We start from the raw sequence: 17,938 nt of genomic DNA, 5'->3' as shown, positions 1-17,938 counted from the left end.
GTAAGAGATTGCTATGGCTAAGGTCAGAGAGGTCTTTTCCTGCTTTCTCCTCTAAGGTTTTGATGGTTTCCTGTCTCACATTTAGGTCCTTTATCCATTTTGAGTTTATTTTTGTAAATGGTGTGAGAAAGTGGTCTAGTTTCAACCTTCTGCATGTTGCTGTCCAGTTCTCCCAGCACCATTTGTTAAAGAGGCTGTCTTTTTTCCATTGGATGTTCTTTCCTGCTTTGTCAAAGATGAGTTGGCCATACGTTTGTGGGTCTAGTTCTGGGGTTTCTATTCTATTCCATTGGTCTGTGTGTCTGTTTTTGTGCCAATACCATGCTGTCTTGATGATGACAGCTTTGTAGTAGAGGCTAAAGTCTGAGATTGTGATGCCTCCTGCTTTGGTCTTCTTCTTCAAAATTCCTTTGGCTATTCGGGGCCTTTTGTGATTCCATATGAATTTTAGGATTGCTTGTTCTAGTTTTGAGAAGAATGCTGGTGCAATTTTGATTGGGATTGCATTGAATGTGTAGATAGCTTTGGGTAGTATTGACATTTTGACAATATTTATTTTTCCAATCCATGAGCAGGGAATGTCTTTCCATTTCTTTAAATCTTCTTCAATTACCTTCATAAGCTTTCTATAGTTTTCAGCATATAGATCCTTTACATCTTTGGTTAGATTTATTCCTAGGTATTTTATGCTTCTTGGTGCAATTGTGAATGGGATCAGTTTCTTTATTTGTCTTTCTGTTGCTTCATTGTTAGTGTATAAGAATGCAACTGATTTCTGTACATTGATTTTGTATCCTGCAACTTTGCTGAATTCATGTATCAGTTCTAGCAGACTTTTGGTGGAGTCTATCGGATTTTCCATGTATAATATCATGTCATCTGCAAAAAGCGAAAGCTTGACTTCATCTTTGCCAATTTTGATGCCTTTGATTTCCTTTTGTTGTCTGATTGCTGATGCTAGAACTTCCAGCACTATGTTAAACAACAGCGGTGAGAGTGGGCATCCCTGTCATGTTCCTGATCTCAGGGAAAAAGCTCTCAGTTTTTCCCCGTTGAGGATGATGTTAGCTGTGGGCTTTTCATAAATGGCTTTTATGATCTTTAAGTATGTTCCTTCTATCCCGACTTTCTCAAGGGTTTTTATTAAGAAAGGGTGCTGGATTTTGTCAAAGGCCTTTTCTGCATCGATTGACAGGATCACATGGTTCTTCTCTTTTTTTTTGTTAATGTGATGTATCACGTTGATTGATTTGTGAATGTTGAACCAGCCCTGCATCCCAGGAATGAATCCCACTTGATCATGGTGAATAATTATTTTTATATGCTGTTGAATTCGATTTGCTAGTATCTTATTGAGAATTTTTGCATCCATATTCATCAGGGATATTGGCCTGTAGTTCTCTTTTTTAACTGGGTCTCTGTCTGGTTTAGGAATCAAAGTAATACTGGCTTCATAGAATGAGTCTGGAAGTTTTCCTTCCCTTTCTATTTCTTGGAATAGCTTGAGAAGGATAGGTATTATCTCTGCTTTAAACGTCTGGTAGAACTCCCCTGGGAAGCCATCTGGTCCTGGACTCTTATTTGTTGGGAGATTTTTGATAACCGATTCAATTTCTTCGCTGGTTATGGGTCTGTTCAAGCTTTCTATTTCCTCCTGATTGAGTTTTGGAAGAGTGTGGGTGTTCAGGAATTTGTCCATTTCTTCCAGGTTGTCCAATTTGTTGGCATATAATTTTTCATAGTATTCCCTGATAATTGTTTGTATCTCTGAGGGATTGGTTGTAATAATTCCATTTTCATTCATGATTTTATCTATTTGGGTCATCTCCCTTTTCTTTTTGAGAAGCCTGGCTAGAGGTTTGTCAATTTTGTTTATTTTTTCAAAAAACCAACTCTTGGTTTCGTTGATCTGCTCTACAGTTTTTTTAGATTCTATATTGTTTATTTCTACTCTGATCTTTATTATTTCTCTTCTTCTGCTGGGTTTAGGCTGCCTTTGCTGTTCTGCTTCTATTTCCTTTAGGTGTGCTGTTAGATTTTGTATTTGGGATTTTTCTTGTGTCTTGAGATAGGCCTGGATTGCAATGTATTTTCCTCTCAGGACTGCCTTCGCTGCGTCCCAAAGCGTTTGGATTGTTGTATTTTCATTTTCGTTTGTTTCCATATATTTTTTAATTTCTTCTCTAATTGCCTGGTTGACCCACTCATTCGTTAGTAGGGTGTTCTTTAACCTCCATGCTTTTGGAGGTTTTCCAGACTTTTTCCTGTGGTTGATTTCAAGCTTCATAGCATTGTGGTCTGAAAGTATGCATGGTATAATTTCAATTCTTGTAAACTTATGAAGGGCTGTTTTGTGACCCAGTATATGATCTATCTTGGAGAATGTTCCATGTGCACTCGAGAAGAAAGTATATTCTGTTGCTTTGGGATGCAGAGTTCTAAATATATCTGTCAAGTCCATCTGATCCAATGTCTCATTCAGGGCCCTTGTTTCTTTATTGACCGTGTGTCTAGATGATCTATCCATTTCTGTAAGTGGGGTGTTAAAGTCCCCTGCAATTACCACATTCTTATCAATAAGGTTGCTTCTGTTTATGAGTAATTGTTTTATATACTTGGGGGCTCCGGTATTCGGCGCATAGACATTTATAATTGTTAGCTCTTCCTGATGGATAGACCCTGTAACTATTATATAATGTCCTTCTTCATCTCTTGTTACAGCCTTTAATTTAAAGTCTAGTTTGTCTGATATAAGTATGGCTACTCCAGCTTTCTTTTGGCTTCCAGTAGCATGATAAATAGTTCTCCATCCCCTCACTCTCAATCTAAAGGTGTCCTCAGGTCTAAAATGAGTCTCTTGTAGACAGCAAATAGATGGGTCTTGTTTTTTTTTTTTTTTTTTTGCTAATTAAAAGCCTTTAACTTTTTTTTTTTTAATTTTTTTTTTTTCAACGTTTATTTATTTTTGGGACAGAGAGAGACAGAGCATGAACGAGGGAGGGGCAGAGAGAGAGGGAGACACAGAATCGGAAACAGGCTCCAGGCTCTGAGCCATCAGCCCAGAGCCCGACGCGGGGCTCGAACTCACGGACCGCGAGATCGTGACCTGGCTGAAGTCGGACACTTAACCGACTGCGCCACCCAGGCGCCCCGGGTCTTGTTTTTTTATCCATTCTGATACCCTATGTCTTTTGGTTGGTGCATTTAATCCATTTACATTCAGTGTTAATATAGAAAGATACGGGTTTAGAGTCATTGTGATGTCTGTATGTTTATGCTTGTAGTGATGTCTCTGGTACTTTGTCTCACAGGGTCCCCCTTAGGATCTCTTGTAGGGCTGGTTTAGTGGTGACAAATTCCTTCAGTTTTTGTTTGTTTGGGAAGACCTTTATCTCTCCTTCTATTTTAAATGACAGACTTGCTGGATAAAGGATTCTCGGCTGCATATTTTTGCTGTCTAGCACCCTGAAAATCTCGTGCCAATTCTTTCTGGCCTGCCAAGTTTCAAAAGAGAGATCAGTCACGAGTCTTAGAGGTCTCCCTTTATATGTGAGGGCACGTTTACCCCTTGCTGCTTTCAGAATTTTTTCTTTATCCTTGTATTTTGCCAGTTTCACTATGATATGTCGTGCAGAAGATCGATTCAAGTTACGTCTGAAGGGAGTTCTCTGTGCCTCTTGGATTTCAATGCCTTTTTCCTTCCCCAGATCTGGGAAGTTCTCAGCTATGATTTCTTCAAGTACCCCTTCAGCACCTTTCCCTCTCTCTTCCTCCTCTGGGATACCAATTATGCGTATATTATTTCTTTTTAGTGTATCACTTAGTTCTCTAATTTTCCCCTCATACTCCTGGATTTTTTTCTCTTTTTCTCAGCTTCCTCTTTTTCCATAACTTTATCTTCTAGTTCACCTATTCTCTCCTCTGCCTCTTCCATCCGAGCTGTGGTCATTTCCATTTTGTTTTGCATTTCATTTAAAGCGTTTTTCAGCTCCTCGTGACTGTTCCTTAGTCCCTTGATCTCTGTAGCAAGAGATTCTCTACTGTCCTGTATACTGTTTTCAAGCCCAGCGATTAATTTTATGACTATTATTCTAAATTCACTTTCTGTTATATTATTTAAATCCTTTTTGATCAGCTCATTAGCTGTTGTTATTTCCTGGAGATTCTTCTGAGGGGAATTCTTCTGCTTGGTCATTTTGGATAGTCCCTGGTGTGGTGAGGGCCTGCAGGGCACTTCCCCTGTGCTGTGGTGTATAACTGGAGTTGGTGGGCGGGGCCGCTGGGGCCACAGTCAGACTGGTGTGTGCCTTCTCTTCCCCTCTCCTAGGGGCGGGATTCACTGTGGGGTGGTGTGGCCCGTCTGGGCTACTTGCACACTGCCAGGCTTGTGATGCTGCGGATCTGGCGTATTAGCTGGGGTGGGTAGGCAAGGTGCACGGCGGCAGGGGGGCAGGCTTAGCTCGCTTCTCCTTAGGTGATCCACTTCAGGAGGGGCCCTGTGGCAGTGGGAGGGAGTCAGATCCGCTGCCGGAGGTTTGGCTCCGCAGAAGCACAGAGTTGGGTGTTTGCGCGGAGCGAGCAATTTCCCTGGCAGGAACCAGTTCCCTTTGGGATTTTGGCTGGGGGATGGGCGGGGGAGATGGCGCTGGCGAGCGCCTTTGTTCCCCACCAAACTGAGCTCTGTCGTCCGGGGGCTCAGCAGCTCTCCCTCCCTTTGTCCTCCAGCCTTCCCGCTTTCCGAGCAGAGCTGTTAACTTATGACCTCCCAGATGCTAAGTCGCGCTTGCTGTCGGAACACAGTCCGTCAGGCCCCTCCGCTTTTGCCAGCCACACTCGGGGGCTCTGCTTGGCCGGCGAGCCGCCCCTCCGCCGCGGCTCCCTCCCGCCAGTCTGTGGAGCGCACACCGCCTCACCGCCCTTCCTACCCTCTTCCGTGGGCCTCTCGTCTGCGCTTGGGTCTGGCGACTCCGTTCTGCTAATCCTCTGGCTGTTTTCTGGGTTATTTAGGCAGGTGTAGGTGGAATCTAAGTGATCAGCAGGACGCGTGGTGAGCCCAGCGTCCTCCTACGCCGCCATCTTCCCAAACTGCAGATTTTATACAGCTCAAGGCACCTGGGTGGCTCAGTTGATTAAGTGTCCAACTTCAGCTCAGGTCATGATCTCAGGGTTTGTGGGTTTGAGCCCGCATCGGGCTCTGTGCTAACAGCTCAGAGCCTGGAGCCTGCTTGGGACTCTGTGTTTCCCTCTCTCTCTCTCTCTGCCCCTCCCCCACTTAAGCTCTGTCTCTCTCAAAAATAAACATTAAAAAACATTTTTTTAAAATGAATATAAGCAGTTCACTGGATTTCAACAAATATATGCAGTTTACTGCACCTCAACACAACTTGGAAAAAATATGTACCTTGAGGAAGTTTTTGGCTTAGAAACATTCTATCATCCTTTCGGTAATACTGTATGATGACATTTTAAAAAACAGGCATCCTGAATTGTTTCAGACTTGATGAAAAAAGTTTAGTCCCTCATAAACAACTACTTTAACTCAAGGGTAAAACTATTCTCATCGATCCTTCTACAGAAGAAAGGAACAAAAACTTTCAAAGTTTAAAAGATTAAGTACTATTTAGAAGGCAGTAACAAAATATTTTAATTACTACAGTAACATTGAACTAATGTATGAACATTATTCTATAGTTCTAAATATCTCTTTCCTCTCTACATGCACAGAAAAATACACACACTCACAAAAAATTAAAAAATCACGAACACAAAACGCCTTTGCCTCCCTTCTCCAAATCAGGTATAAATGAGAAGCATTTTCCCTCTGTCCTTGAAATACTCCGGGAGTGAATGCTACCAAGACAGTTGTAAAACTGAAATGTATGAAGAATACAGTTTTAAAATAGTCACAATAAGTAACACCATAAAAGCAATAGCTCATTTGGTTAACATTCTCTTTTCCCACTTTATAATTCTGGTCAATTTAAGATGTGGTAAAATTCTTTGCTATTAATACAGGGAATATAAAAAGAGCACTTCCCTTTATCAAGTTCTATCCAGCCTCAATTAATCACTTGCCCATTATCAAGAAAGGACACTAATGATGTTAGGATAATTTTACATACAGGCCTATGTGTGCAGGTACACAGAACAACCCCTCTCATCATCTCAAAAGTGAAACTCAATACCAGTATATGGATACGAAAAAGAAACCCCAAGATTTATAAATAAATATAAATATAAATATAAATATAGGTAAGCTAAGCCATTATATCTGATAGATCTCACACAAGAGAGCCAGCTTACCTGCAAGAGCTGTTTACATTTATTGTATTTTTCTGTTTTGTCAGCAATTTCTTTGGTCATTTCACAGACTTGTCCCTTTGTTACAATGTCAGAATCTGTCTCAGCTATTAGACAAGAAAATAATATTATCAATTATCAAGACAGAAAATAATATTAAAAATTATTTTGCCCCCATATTATCTTCCTGTTCAAAATAACTTAAAGGTCAGTATACTGTGAGATACAATAAATGGAACAATGAAGGAGAGAAATATCTATTTAAAAACATCTAATCATACACTAAATAAAGACAGTATAAACTCTACATGAGATTTTTTAAAATGTCAGTCTGGCCAGAAACAAGATCACATTCAGTAATGAAAAGTGATTTTTTTAATCAGCTAAAAATAGTTCTTAAATGGCATGCTTGTTCTCTTCATGTAACTGAATACACAGGATAAACAGAAAGCCATACTCTGAGAAAACACTTTAAATTATTTTTCTAGTCCTTCATTACTATTCAGTGAGTATTAAGTAACTTACACAACACCACTCTACATACTACAAAAAGTGTAAATAAATGGAAGTCAGGATCCTATTATATAATGGCTGAACCTGATTAAATATATAATAGCATGGGAAATTTACAATACATTAAAAAAGTCTAAAACAGCAATTACCCCAAACACTACATTAGGAAATGTATTTTTATATACTTGAGTGCTGACTTCCGTTATTGTCAATCTTTAACATAAAGTGAAAAAAAGAAATTAGGACAAGTGAAAACCTAGACTTAATTCAAATTGTCATGTTCATACATTTACCAGATCTTCCTAATCTATTCTAGAAGTTAATAAACTAATAAAAATTTAACTTGCCCACCAATAGGTATACTAACCACATAGTACCTGGGTCAAAAAAATTAAATGAAAAAAAAAAAAAAAAGAGAGAAACATAAATAGAACAGGAGATTAATCCCCACCCCACCCCCTGCAACAGAACTATACAACTGAATTACCTTAAATGCCTCAAGATTCCACAGATTTAGTAGAATATTAATTAAAAATTCAATTATTGGCTTCTATCCTATAGCCTAACTGCTATAACCATTTAAGCTTACAAACTCCAGCTCATTTAATACTTATGAATATTCTCATGAAGATAAATACTAGTTCACACTCATTTTATCTATTTCACATGTAAGACTTTCTTACTATTAAGCCCCTTACTTTATCTTTGCCTTAATCCTCTCATAAGAATTTTCAGAAGCTCCCTAAGACTCTCACACTTGGAATAAGGCAGTATAAATAAGTATCAATACTCATCAAGGCAGGACACTACACAAAATGGCTAAAAGATTTTTACCTGTAGAAGGCTTTACATCTACATTAGAGGCAGTAGTAGCTGGGTCTGTGTTTATTGAAGCATCATTCACTTTTTGCTGATTTCCGATTTTCTTTAAGACACTGGTGCTATTGGCCTATTCACAATGTAACAACAAACTGTTATATGAGTTATATTTCCTTCCTTCAGTAATTGTCACATAAAGAAATTCTGAGAAGTCTACAAAGCTGCTACTGTGTCTTAAAGACCAGCAAAGACTAAAGGTAACACCCATCACTTTACTAACTGACCTAAAAGTTACAACAGACAAAAACTTTATTTTGGTTTTCCTTGCCAAATGATCAAACTACTACCAAAGCAAGCCAATCACAGAAATCTCATAGGTCATCTACTACAAAGTCATAATATACTTACAGGCCTCAACCAAAACCCATACATGTGGGTCATACTTAAAGTATATTTTTTCACAAAAGCATTCCTAGCTTACCACATGCATTTCTGTGTAAATATCATCTGTATCAATACAGTATACAAATAAAAGTCTTTATAGCAAATTTTGTTTGCAGAGGGAACTTGGTATCATTTTCAACCGCAGGTTTTAAATGTGTTTCTTTACTTCCAGCATTCCATTACATAGCAAACCTTATATTTAAGTACAATTTAAGGACCCACATTAAAACACACACCAAGGGGCACCTGGATGGCTCAGTTAAGCATCCAACTCTTAAATTAGCCTTGGGTCACGATCCCAAGGTCATGGGATTGAGCCCCACAGCAGGCTCTGCACGAAGCGTGGCACCTGCTTGAGATAGTCTCTCTCTCTCTCCTCCATCCCCACCAATGGCACATGCAGCATGCCCTCTCAAATAAATAAATCACACACCAAAACAGAAACAATTTCTTTGTTTTCATTAAATCTGCCTACCCTCTCAGATGGAATACAAAATAGTTAGCTACATTAACTCTTCCTAGTCTAGTGGCTATGAGTAGGATGGAAGAACCCAATAATGACAACGAGAAACCATCTTTGACTCTGAGGATAACCAACAGTGAACCCCACTGAGGACAGGCATCAGTCACAGGAGGGATTCAATATGTACAGAGTTTTTAAGTGAAGACATTTAACAAGAACTTAGAGGGAAACGGTCAAGAAAGAGGGCCTTCCCTCCCTGTTTTCCCCTGCTGCTGCCCTTGCTTCCTTTCTTGGGTTTCCAGCACATAAAAATTTCAAATTTAAACCAACATATATCATTACAAACATTAGGCCAATCACTTCAATTCATGCAGAGATAAATTATATTCAAAAGGTTGATATTTAGAGTATTATAAATTTGGGGGTGCCAGGCTGGGTCAGTCAGAAGAGTACACAACTCTTGACGTTGAGGTTGTTGAGTTTGAGCCCCGTGTGGGGTGTAGAGATTAGTTAAATAAATAAAACTTTAGACTACTATACATTTGATTTGTAAACAAAAATACTGATAAAGGAACTATTCGGTAAGAATTCAATTGTCCTTACTGATTGGTCTGAAAGTTTGTTTATTTGTTTTTGGAGCCTCTGGCATTCCTTGAATTTTTCTTTATAATGATCTGCTGCCATTTGAAGACGAAGTTTCAAATCTTCAACTTCTCTTCTCAGTTCGTGTTCTAGTGTATCAGACTTTTCCTATGAGAAAAATAAAAGATAAAAATCTCCTATCTCACATGTAATAGTAAATCCCAACTTCCTTTTCACTTTTTTCTTTCTGGCTTCTAGTTTTTATTTGTTTTGGAGTTTGGGCAACAGAGCCACATTAGCTCCTAATAAATCTAGCTTTATATTCTTAGGACTAAGGTTCATTAAAAAACTAAAGAAGAACAATCCCCCTCCTGAGGAATAAGTATTACCCTGTTAAATAACCATAATACCACTTTATGAAGCTAATAAATAAAAAATTCCAAACAAAGCAATATATACCTGACATCAGAAAGTTTAATAACAGAGCAGTTCTTACTAACCATTAAGCATTTGCCTACTTAAGTTTTTCTTAAAGTTTACATTAATTTCAACCCAAGAAGTTACAATGACTAAACAAAATGAATGGAAATTTAAATTTCTGTGATCAGGAATCTGACCTTATTCTGACATAACCCAATCTATTTTGTAAGTTCTAGTGAGCTTTTGATCAAAATGAAAATTCAAAATTGGCCCACTTTACCTGGTCTTTTTTCACAGCATTTAGTTTAAGTTCTGCCACTGCATCAGCTAACTGCTTTTTTACTTTCTCATTTTCCAAGCGTGCAGTATGCAGATCTGCCATTGTTTTATCTCTCACATTTACAGCATCACTAAGTTCTTTAGCCAGAAAGACAATTTCCTGCCGAGTTGCCTGAACCTGTTCCTCTGCTTTACGAAGTTGCTCCTTTAAAAGAAAAGTATCTTCCTGAAGAAAAGCAGATAAATACGTTAGCAACGAAACCATTAAAGTAAAAACAGTAGCAGAAACAAGTTTTACTCATATTTCAACAGATCAAAGTTTTAAATTAAACACTGGTTTTCTACTCATGACTTAAAATAGAGAAGTCTATTAAAAAAAACTTATGATAGGACTTTGTGTTAGAATCCCCAGATAACAATCCAATGCACTCAGTATCTCTACCACATTAAACACATGTAAACTTAAGTTGATAAGTCAAGCAACATGCCCAATATTTAAATCCCTGGTTAAAAAGAAATTTGAATGAAAGTTCCTGTCCCCCAAAATCTCTAACAGCTAGAACTACTTACTGAGTCACACTTTTTGATTACGAATAAAAATAATTTCAAAAACTTCTCTGTAATTACAAAAATTTTGGTTAAGTTTCCTATTAACTAACCGAAAACATATCCGATATAATATTCATATACCATATCGTTATGAAACCACAGGGCAGATTTAAAACTTAGTTCTAAAAATAAAACATTTGATACACAAATATCAAAGTTGAGACAATGGGAAGATAAAAAAGTAATCAGCCCCTCTTACCTAACCTAAAAGTATCTTAAGAAGTTAAAATTACTGTTAAGAAAAAAAAAAAGAGAAAAAAAGTTTAAATTGCCATAGTAAAATTATTTCCTTTAATATTATGAGCCCAACACATCTAGTTTCCTATTTTTTATCTTTGTACTACAAATAATATGAACTGAGAAAAAGTGCAATCCATTCTTGGTTTTTAAATTGTTAGCTCCTGGGGCGCATGGGTGGTTCAGTTCGTTAACCATTCAACTTCGGTTCAGGTCATGATCTCACAGTTCGTGAGTTCGAGCCCTGCATCAGGGTCTCTGCTGTCAGCACAGAGCCCACTTCAGATCCTCTGTCTCCCTCACTCTGCCCCTACCATACTCACATGCGCACACTCTCTCTCTCTCTCAAAATAAATAAACATTTTTAAAAAACTGTTAGCTCCTTAGAAGGAAATATAAAGGATTATGTACACTGAGGTGAAGAAAATATTTGTAGATACAACATTAACAGATCTAACTATGTAAATATCATCAGCAAAAGAGCAACAATAAAACTAGTAGAAGAAAATGTTTGGAATATAAAATTATTTTCTAATCAGCATTTTTTCAAATCAAAAAACTCTAACCACAAAAAAAACCAAAAAATTGGAGAAAGGCATAACCATGAAATTTTTAAAAATTGTTTATTTTTGAGAGACAGAGCATGAGCAGGAGAGGGGCAGAGAGAGAGGGAGACACAGAATGGGAAGCAGGCTCCAGGCTCTGAGCTGGGAGCACAGGGCCCGACGCAGGGCTCGAACACATGACCATGAAGACAACGACCTGAGCTGAAGTCAGACACCTAACTAAGCCATCCAGGCACCCCTACCGTGAAATTTTTCTTAAAAGACAGAAATGGCCATTATGCATACAAAAAAAAAAAAAATACTCCACTCATCAACAAAGAAGTTAAAACAAACATCAATTTCTTTCAATTAACAAAGATTAAAAAACAGGAATACTCCAATATTCAGATGACTTTAGGGAAATTAGCAAATTCATGAACGGTTAGGCTTATGTACATGTAGCTGGTGTAAAGTTTTTCACCAGATTTTTATAACATTCATCAACACCTTGAAAAATCACACAGGTTTTGATCTAGCAATTTTATTTTTATGAGTTTCCAAGAAAATTAATAAAAGGTATGGACATTAAATTTAGCTTTACAGGGATTCAGTACAATATTAAAATAATGAAAAATTATTTAAAACCGAGAATATCTAATATGAGAATTTATTATAAATTCTATTATATATCCTTCACACGATGGAAGTCTGTGCTACCATCACAAACACTAGTAAATACAAATGCTGGGGTATTAATTTTTTTGAAAAGCAATTTGAAAATAACTAATTTTTTCTTGATATATACACGTGCCTAGATATTTGTACAAGGATGATGTTTGCATAAGCGGCATGCTTATAAAAGCTAAGGACTGTACACAACTAAAAAACAATTACATACACAGCTATTAAACGAGGGATACTATACAGCTGTTATAGTGAATGAGAAAGATCTATATGCGTACTCATACAAGATGTCCAGATTTTCCATAAAAAAAATTTTTAAGAGGTTTTGGAACACTGTTATAAATATTCTAATTTTTTATAAAATGTAAATTTTAGGGGTGCCTGAGTGGCTCATTCAGTTAAGCGGCCAACTTCGGCTCAGGTCATGTTCTCATGGTTCATGAGAAATAAATATAAAGCTCTTTATATATCCAAAAAAAAAAAAAAGTAAATCAATGATTAATTAGGACTGGGGGGAGGGGGAGAAGCAAATGAGAATATGGAGTAACTGCTAATGGGTACGGTTTCTTTGGGGGGTAATAAAAATATTCCTAAATTTACTGCAGTATTAGTTGTATAACTCTGTGAATACACTGAAAACCATTAAACTACACATTTTAAATGACAAAAAAAGGTGCAAAAAAGTATGTAATAGCATGGCACCTATTTTTAAGAGTGTGTATGTATGCACATGCTTATTTTTGCAAAAAGAGAAGGATAAACTAAAAACTAATGGGAAATCTTTACATATGTGTATATGTAAAAAAAAAAGATTTTTTTAGGGAAGAGACAGTAAATATTTTTGTAATTATTTTCACTTTTGAATGATGCAACTATTTAACATATTCCAAACACAAGACTCAATCAAAAGATTTAAAGAATAGGGGCGCCTGGGTGGCTCTGTCAGTTAGGCATCCGACTTCAGCTCAGGTCATGATCTCATGGTCTGTTGAGTTCGAGGCCCATGTCGAGCTCTGTGCTGACAGCATGGGGCTTGGAGCCTGCTTCCGATTCTGCGTGTCCCTTTCTCTCTGCCCCTCCCCAGCTCTGCTTACTCTCTCTCTCAAAAATAAACATTAAAAAAAAAAGCTAAGAAAGAATACCTACTAATAAGTGTAAAAGAAAAATTTTTAAGTGACCATTTTGTAATCATTAATTTAATAATAACTGATGCAGGTGAGGATCATTAAGGGATCAAAAATACTGGGTGAAAAGCTATTGGCATTACAGGATGTTACCATAATCTCAAAGTATCACCCTACATATTACTCAGTAATCACAAAGAGGGGGAAAGCACCCATATAATGAATTCAGGCAGACACAACTTTAAACAAATGATTAATGTTACATCAACATTATGTGACATTTGGTATTGATGCAAAATAATGTACAAGACATCATCTATTTAGGCTTTTTCTTGCCAAAAATGACCTAAATCTAGCTTTGAGGAAACAATAAATAAATCTAGATTACAAACCATCTTCTCAGACAAGCCTGAATTCTTCAAAAATATCAGTATCATAAAAGGTGTATAGGGACCCTATTCTAGATTAGAGCAAAAACACAACAATAATCAAATGAATGTGTGGATCTTTACCACCAGGTCAAGAAACTGTAAAGGTTATATATAAATATATAGTGGGGGGGGGGGGGGAGTGATGGCGGCCCCTGGGTGGCTCAGTCAGTTAAGCATCTGACTCTCAGTTTTGGCTCAGGTCATGATCTCGTGGTTCCTTGAGTTCTAGCCCTATGTCAGGCTCTGTGCTGACAGTGCAGAACCTGCTTGGGATTCTCTCTCTCCCCTCTCCCTGTCCTCCTCTCTCTGCCTCTCCCCTACTCATGCTCTCTGTGTCTCTGTTACAAGTTTTAAATAAACTTAAAACGCTTTATAAAAAATATACACTTGGGATAATTTGATTATACTAAAACTGTATTATGAATGAGTATTATCAACATTAAATTTCTTAGGTATGATCATGGTTTTATGGTTATACAGAATAATGAACCACAACTGTAGATAGGGAAGACATGCTAAAATATCTAGGGTGTGATATCATAATGCCTGCAACTGACTTCAAATGACTCAGAGAAAAAAAGGTCATACAAATGGGGAGATAAAGATGGCAAAATATTTGAGGATACATGTTTTCGTTGTTCTGTTCTTCCAACTTCTCTGTAAAACTGAACTTTTTCAAAAGAAAAGGTTGGGAAAAGGGAAGGTTAAAAATAAAAAACAAAGAATATTGCATACATTTAATAGACACAGGTTTTACAATCTTCAAACACGTATCACAAAAATACTTACCTTACTTGAAGTTGTAAGCAAGAATGTCCTTTGCAGATTTTCCTTTTCAGCCAAACAGAACTGCAGCCTGCCAATCTCTTCTTTAAAATGAGTAATCATGCTTTCTTTATTCCCATCTAAATTCTTTAGAGTCTGGACCTCTGACACAAGCTTGGTATTTTCTATTTCGGTATTCTTCAAATGTACCTGTTAACAGTGCTTGAAAATGTCAAGAATATCCTAACTCCATAACCTAAATTACTCAAATTTCAAAATACCACTGTTTAGCCCAATTATGATCAAGTAATGGGAAGACCTACTAGACCAGGAGTCAGGAGACCCAAGTTGTACCAAATAACTAGCTAATATGTGGGAACAGAACATAACCTTTCTAAGCTTTTTTGTTGTTGTAAATTTTCCATAGAGATTATATCTAAGGTCTAACAATATTACCTCATCTCTGAAGTTTTCTCCTTCGATTAATGCTTTTTTTTTTTTTTTTAAGATTTTTAAGTTCTCTTTAAAAATGCAAATCAATTTGGTTGCTGTTGGGGGAACAAATTATTGTTATATAGTCAGATACAAAGGTATGGCGAGATTCTGGAAAACTAAACGGGTACATTCAAGAACAACATCTTAAGCAATTCAATTTCTGGCTGGTGAGAAGTACTGTCATTTACTTCCTGTGTGCCTAAAAATATATTTGATTCATTAACTCAACTATATTAATTTTCCCAGGAACTTTGGCAGCAGTTTGCCCATTAACAGATGCACAAGTCAAATTCCATAACTGAAATTATAAAGAGTATAGATATCTAGTTTTCACTATAAAGAGTATCTTGAGGGGCGCCTGAGTGGCGCAGTCGGTTAAGCGTCCGACTTCAGCCAGGTCACGATCTCGCGGTCCGTGAGTTCGAGCCCCGCGTCGGGCTCCGGGCTGATGGCTCGGAGCCTGGAGCCTGTTTCCGATTCTGTGTCTCCCTCTCTCTCTGCCCCTCCCCCGTTCATGCTCTGTCTCTCTCTGTCCCAAAAATAAATAAACATTGAAAAAAAAAAATTAAAAAAAAAAAAAAAAAAGAGTATCTTGCTTTGGTTAAGAGTACCAGAGAGAAATGAATTGACATACTTTTCACACTTGACTCTAAATGTGTGACTAATGAAACACTAATTCCTGCTCACAAGGATGGAAAAAAACTCCAGGAGTCTCTGGGTGGCTCAGTCAGTTGAGTGTCCAACTCTTGGTTTTGGCTCAGGTCATGATCTCGCTCACAGTTCATGGGACCAAGCTCCACATTGGGTTCTGTGATGACAGCACAGAGCCTGCTTGGGATGTTCTGTCTCTCTCTGCCCCTCCCCACTGCTCTCTCTCAAAGTAAATAAATGTTAAAAATAATAATAATAAAAATAGCAAAGCATTCCAGATTCTCTGAAGGTGTCACCAGCCAAGACCTTTGCAGCATCACTTTAGAAACACTATCTAATTTTCATAATTACCAGCTCAAGTGTTTTATCAATCCCTCTAAATTCTGATAGGACAGGGATGGGTCATATGATCTAATGGGGGCTGAGGAGAGAGACAAAAGTAATCTCTCTGGTTATTTTCATAAACAATATGGAAAGGAAAGCATGTTTCTGAGGTTAAAAGTAGAACACGATGTCTTATCACACTAAATGGAGACTCCTTTCCATAAAAAAGAAAAACCACAAAACAAAAGTCTCTAAGGAAGAGTTTTACTTCCAGTTTTGGGGAAACACACAAATGAAATACTGTTTGGAATGCTGGGAGGTTGGGGCAGAGTGTATTCAAATGAAGAGTTCAATGTCACTTTGATCCCTACTGATAATGCTTACAGAAAACTTGGAGATATTATCACACTATAAAAGAATAAATCCCCAAGACACCTCATTCTTTCTCTTCCTTCCAGATACGAAGTCTTTTAGCAAAGGACTTGTCATTCAGGTGTAAAACAGACACAGAAAGTGAAAAAAAGCACAAGACCTAAGGGAGAAACAATTTAGAGCTGTAAAGGAAAAATAAATTTTGGATTTGCCCTAAAATGTGCTTACCAATCCTCTACAAACACCACAAGTCCTATTCTAATAACAGAAAGAAAAGAAAGGCAGTATGAAAAATGACCATTTTAAGGACAGGTCTTTTCTCTTTCCAATAACTTGTCCTTGTTATTATCATTCACTGGACCTCTCCACCATCACTGGTTTACTTAGGATCTTCCCAAACCCTTCCCAATACTAACTAGTCTGCCTTCAGAATTCATTTTATTACTGAATTGAAGTGACTGAAGACATAGACATTGTATTTCTCTTATTATCTCCCACTGTGCTAACAAGAAAACGACACGGAAAGCACTTTATCCACAGAGAAATAATGCTCAGGTCTTTTCCTGGCAAAAAACCTGAAATCCTCTCAGTGAAATTCACAGTAACATTGAGTAAAAAATTATGAGATGCCAGATTTTCACTTTGTTAAAAAATGCTTTATAACTTTAAAAGTTTAAGCTGCATTTTTGGAGAGTGTTTGCAAAAACACTACGTCAACAGTAACCCAACTACATCAATTTCTCTAGGTATCTGTATTATTTCCCTTTTTCACAAAATCTTGTTCAAAAATCAAACATTACTTTGAGATATATATTCTTATAAAGGGTCAAATCATAAAACCACCTACAAGTGAATCATCACTATTTTTCTTCCTGTTTTGAGAGTGACACACATGCACACACACACGCTCTGGGGATAAGCTATTCAAGAAATAAAATGAGTATAATCCATGGCATGTAAAACGTCCCCATCTATGCTCTCTGCTCTAAGTTGCATGGTGGATTCAATATTTTTTTTTATTTTTATCTTCCTAAAAAACCAAAACGAAACAAACAAAAAAAACCCAACAACAAACCACCACCACCACCACAAATAAAAAGGAAAAAAACACTGGCAATACAAATCATATTCCAGTTTCTACATGCAAACTGTAGGTCTCAAATACTAAATATATATACGCACAGGTGTAGGTTTTTCTCTAATCAAATATATACCACAATACATAAGCGAGCCCTTTTCTAATCTAATCAAGAGACTGAATCTCTCCAAATAATACTGACTTAACTCAAAAAGTTCTTGAAAGTCCTCATCTGGAACTGCCTTCAAGAACTGCTGAGCACCTGGGTGGCTCAGTTGGTTGAGCATCTGACTTCAGCTAAGGTCATGATCTCGAGGCTCGTGAGTTCGAGCCGTCCGTCGGGCTCTGGGCTGACAGCTCAGAGCCTGGAGTCTGCTTGTTCTTCTGTGTCTCCCTCTCTCTCTACCCCTAACCCAGTCGCATTCTGTCTCTCTCTCAAAAATAAACATTAAAAAAAAAAACCTGCTAAGATAAGAACACTTAAGATAAACATGTCTCAATTTCTATCCACAACATTATTGATATTTAGGCTAACCATTCTATTTCAGAATCATTTAAAAATGAAGAACAATTTCAAAAGGTAATGATCTGTCAGATTTCTTAAATTATTTTTTAACGTTTATTTATTTTTGAGATGGAGACTGACAGATCATGAGCGGGGGAGGGGCAGAGAGAGGGAGACACAGAATCCAAAACAGGTTTCAGGCTCCAAGCTGTCATCACAGAGTCTGATGTGGGGCTCAAACTCACAGACCACACGATCATGACTGAGTGGAAGTCGGACACTTAACTGAGCCACTCAG

General features: G+C 37.4%; 1 protein-coding gene across 2 annotated transcripts in view; it reads right to left on the bottom strand.

The window, feature by feature from the left end:
- The window catches only part of TAX1BP1 (Tax1 binding protein 1), a 98,078-nt gene that overhangs the window by 36,736 nt on the left and 43,404 nt on the right, over positions 1–17,938 (bottom strand). For both annotated transcript variants that reach the window (XM_047097094.1, XM_047097096.1), the window contains exons 8-12: positions 14,240–14,425; positions 9,822–10,046; positions 9,143–9,289; positions 7,648–7,762; positions 6,304–6,407 (exon numbers count right to left, since the gene is read on the bottom strand). In XM_047097094.1, the coding sequence (XP_046953050.1) occupies positions 6,304–6,407; positions 7,648–7,762; positions 9,143–9,289; positions 9,822–10,046; positions 14,240–14,425 (777 nt within the window). The remainder of the gene's footprint in view (positions 1–6,303; positions 6,408–7,647; positions 7,763–9,142; positions 9,290–9,821; positions 10,047–14,239; positions 14,426–17,938) is intronic.

Source organism: Lynx rufus, unplaced genomic scaffold (genome assembly GCF_022079265.1).
Source record: "Lynx rufus isolate CCGP_SWC_20201006 ecotype Redwood Valley unplaced genomic scaffold, mLynRuf1.p SCAF_4, whole genome shotgun sequence".
NCBI classification, from domain to species: domain Eukaryota; kingdom Metazoa; phylum Chordata; class Mammalia; order Carnivora; family Felidae; genus Lynx; species Lynx rufus.
Note: the sequence above shows the minus strand (reverse complement) of the source record. Positions and strands in the feature narration are given on the sequence as shown.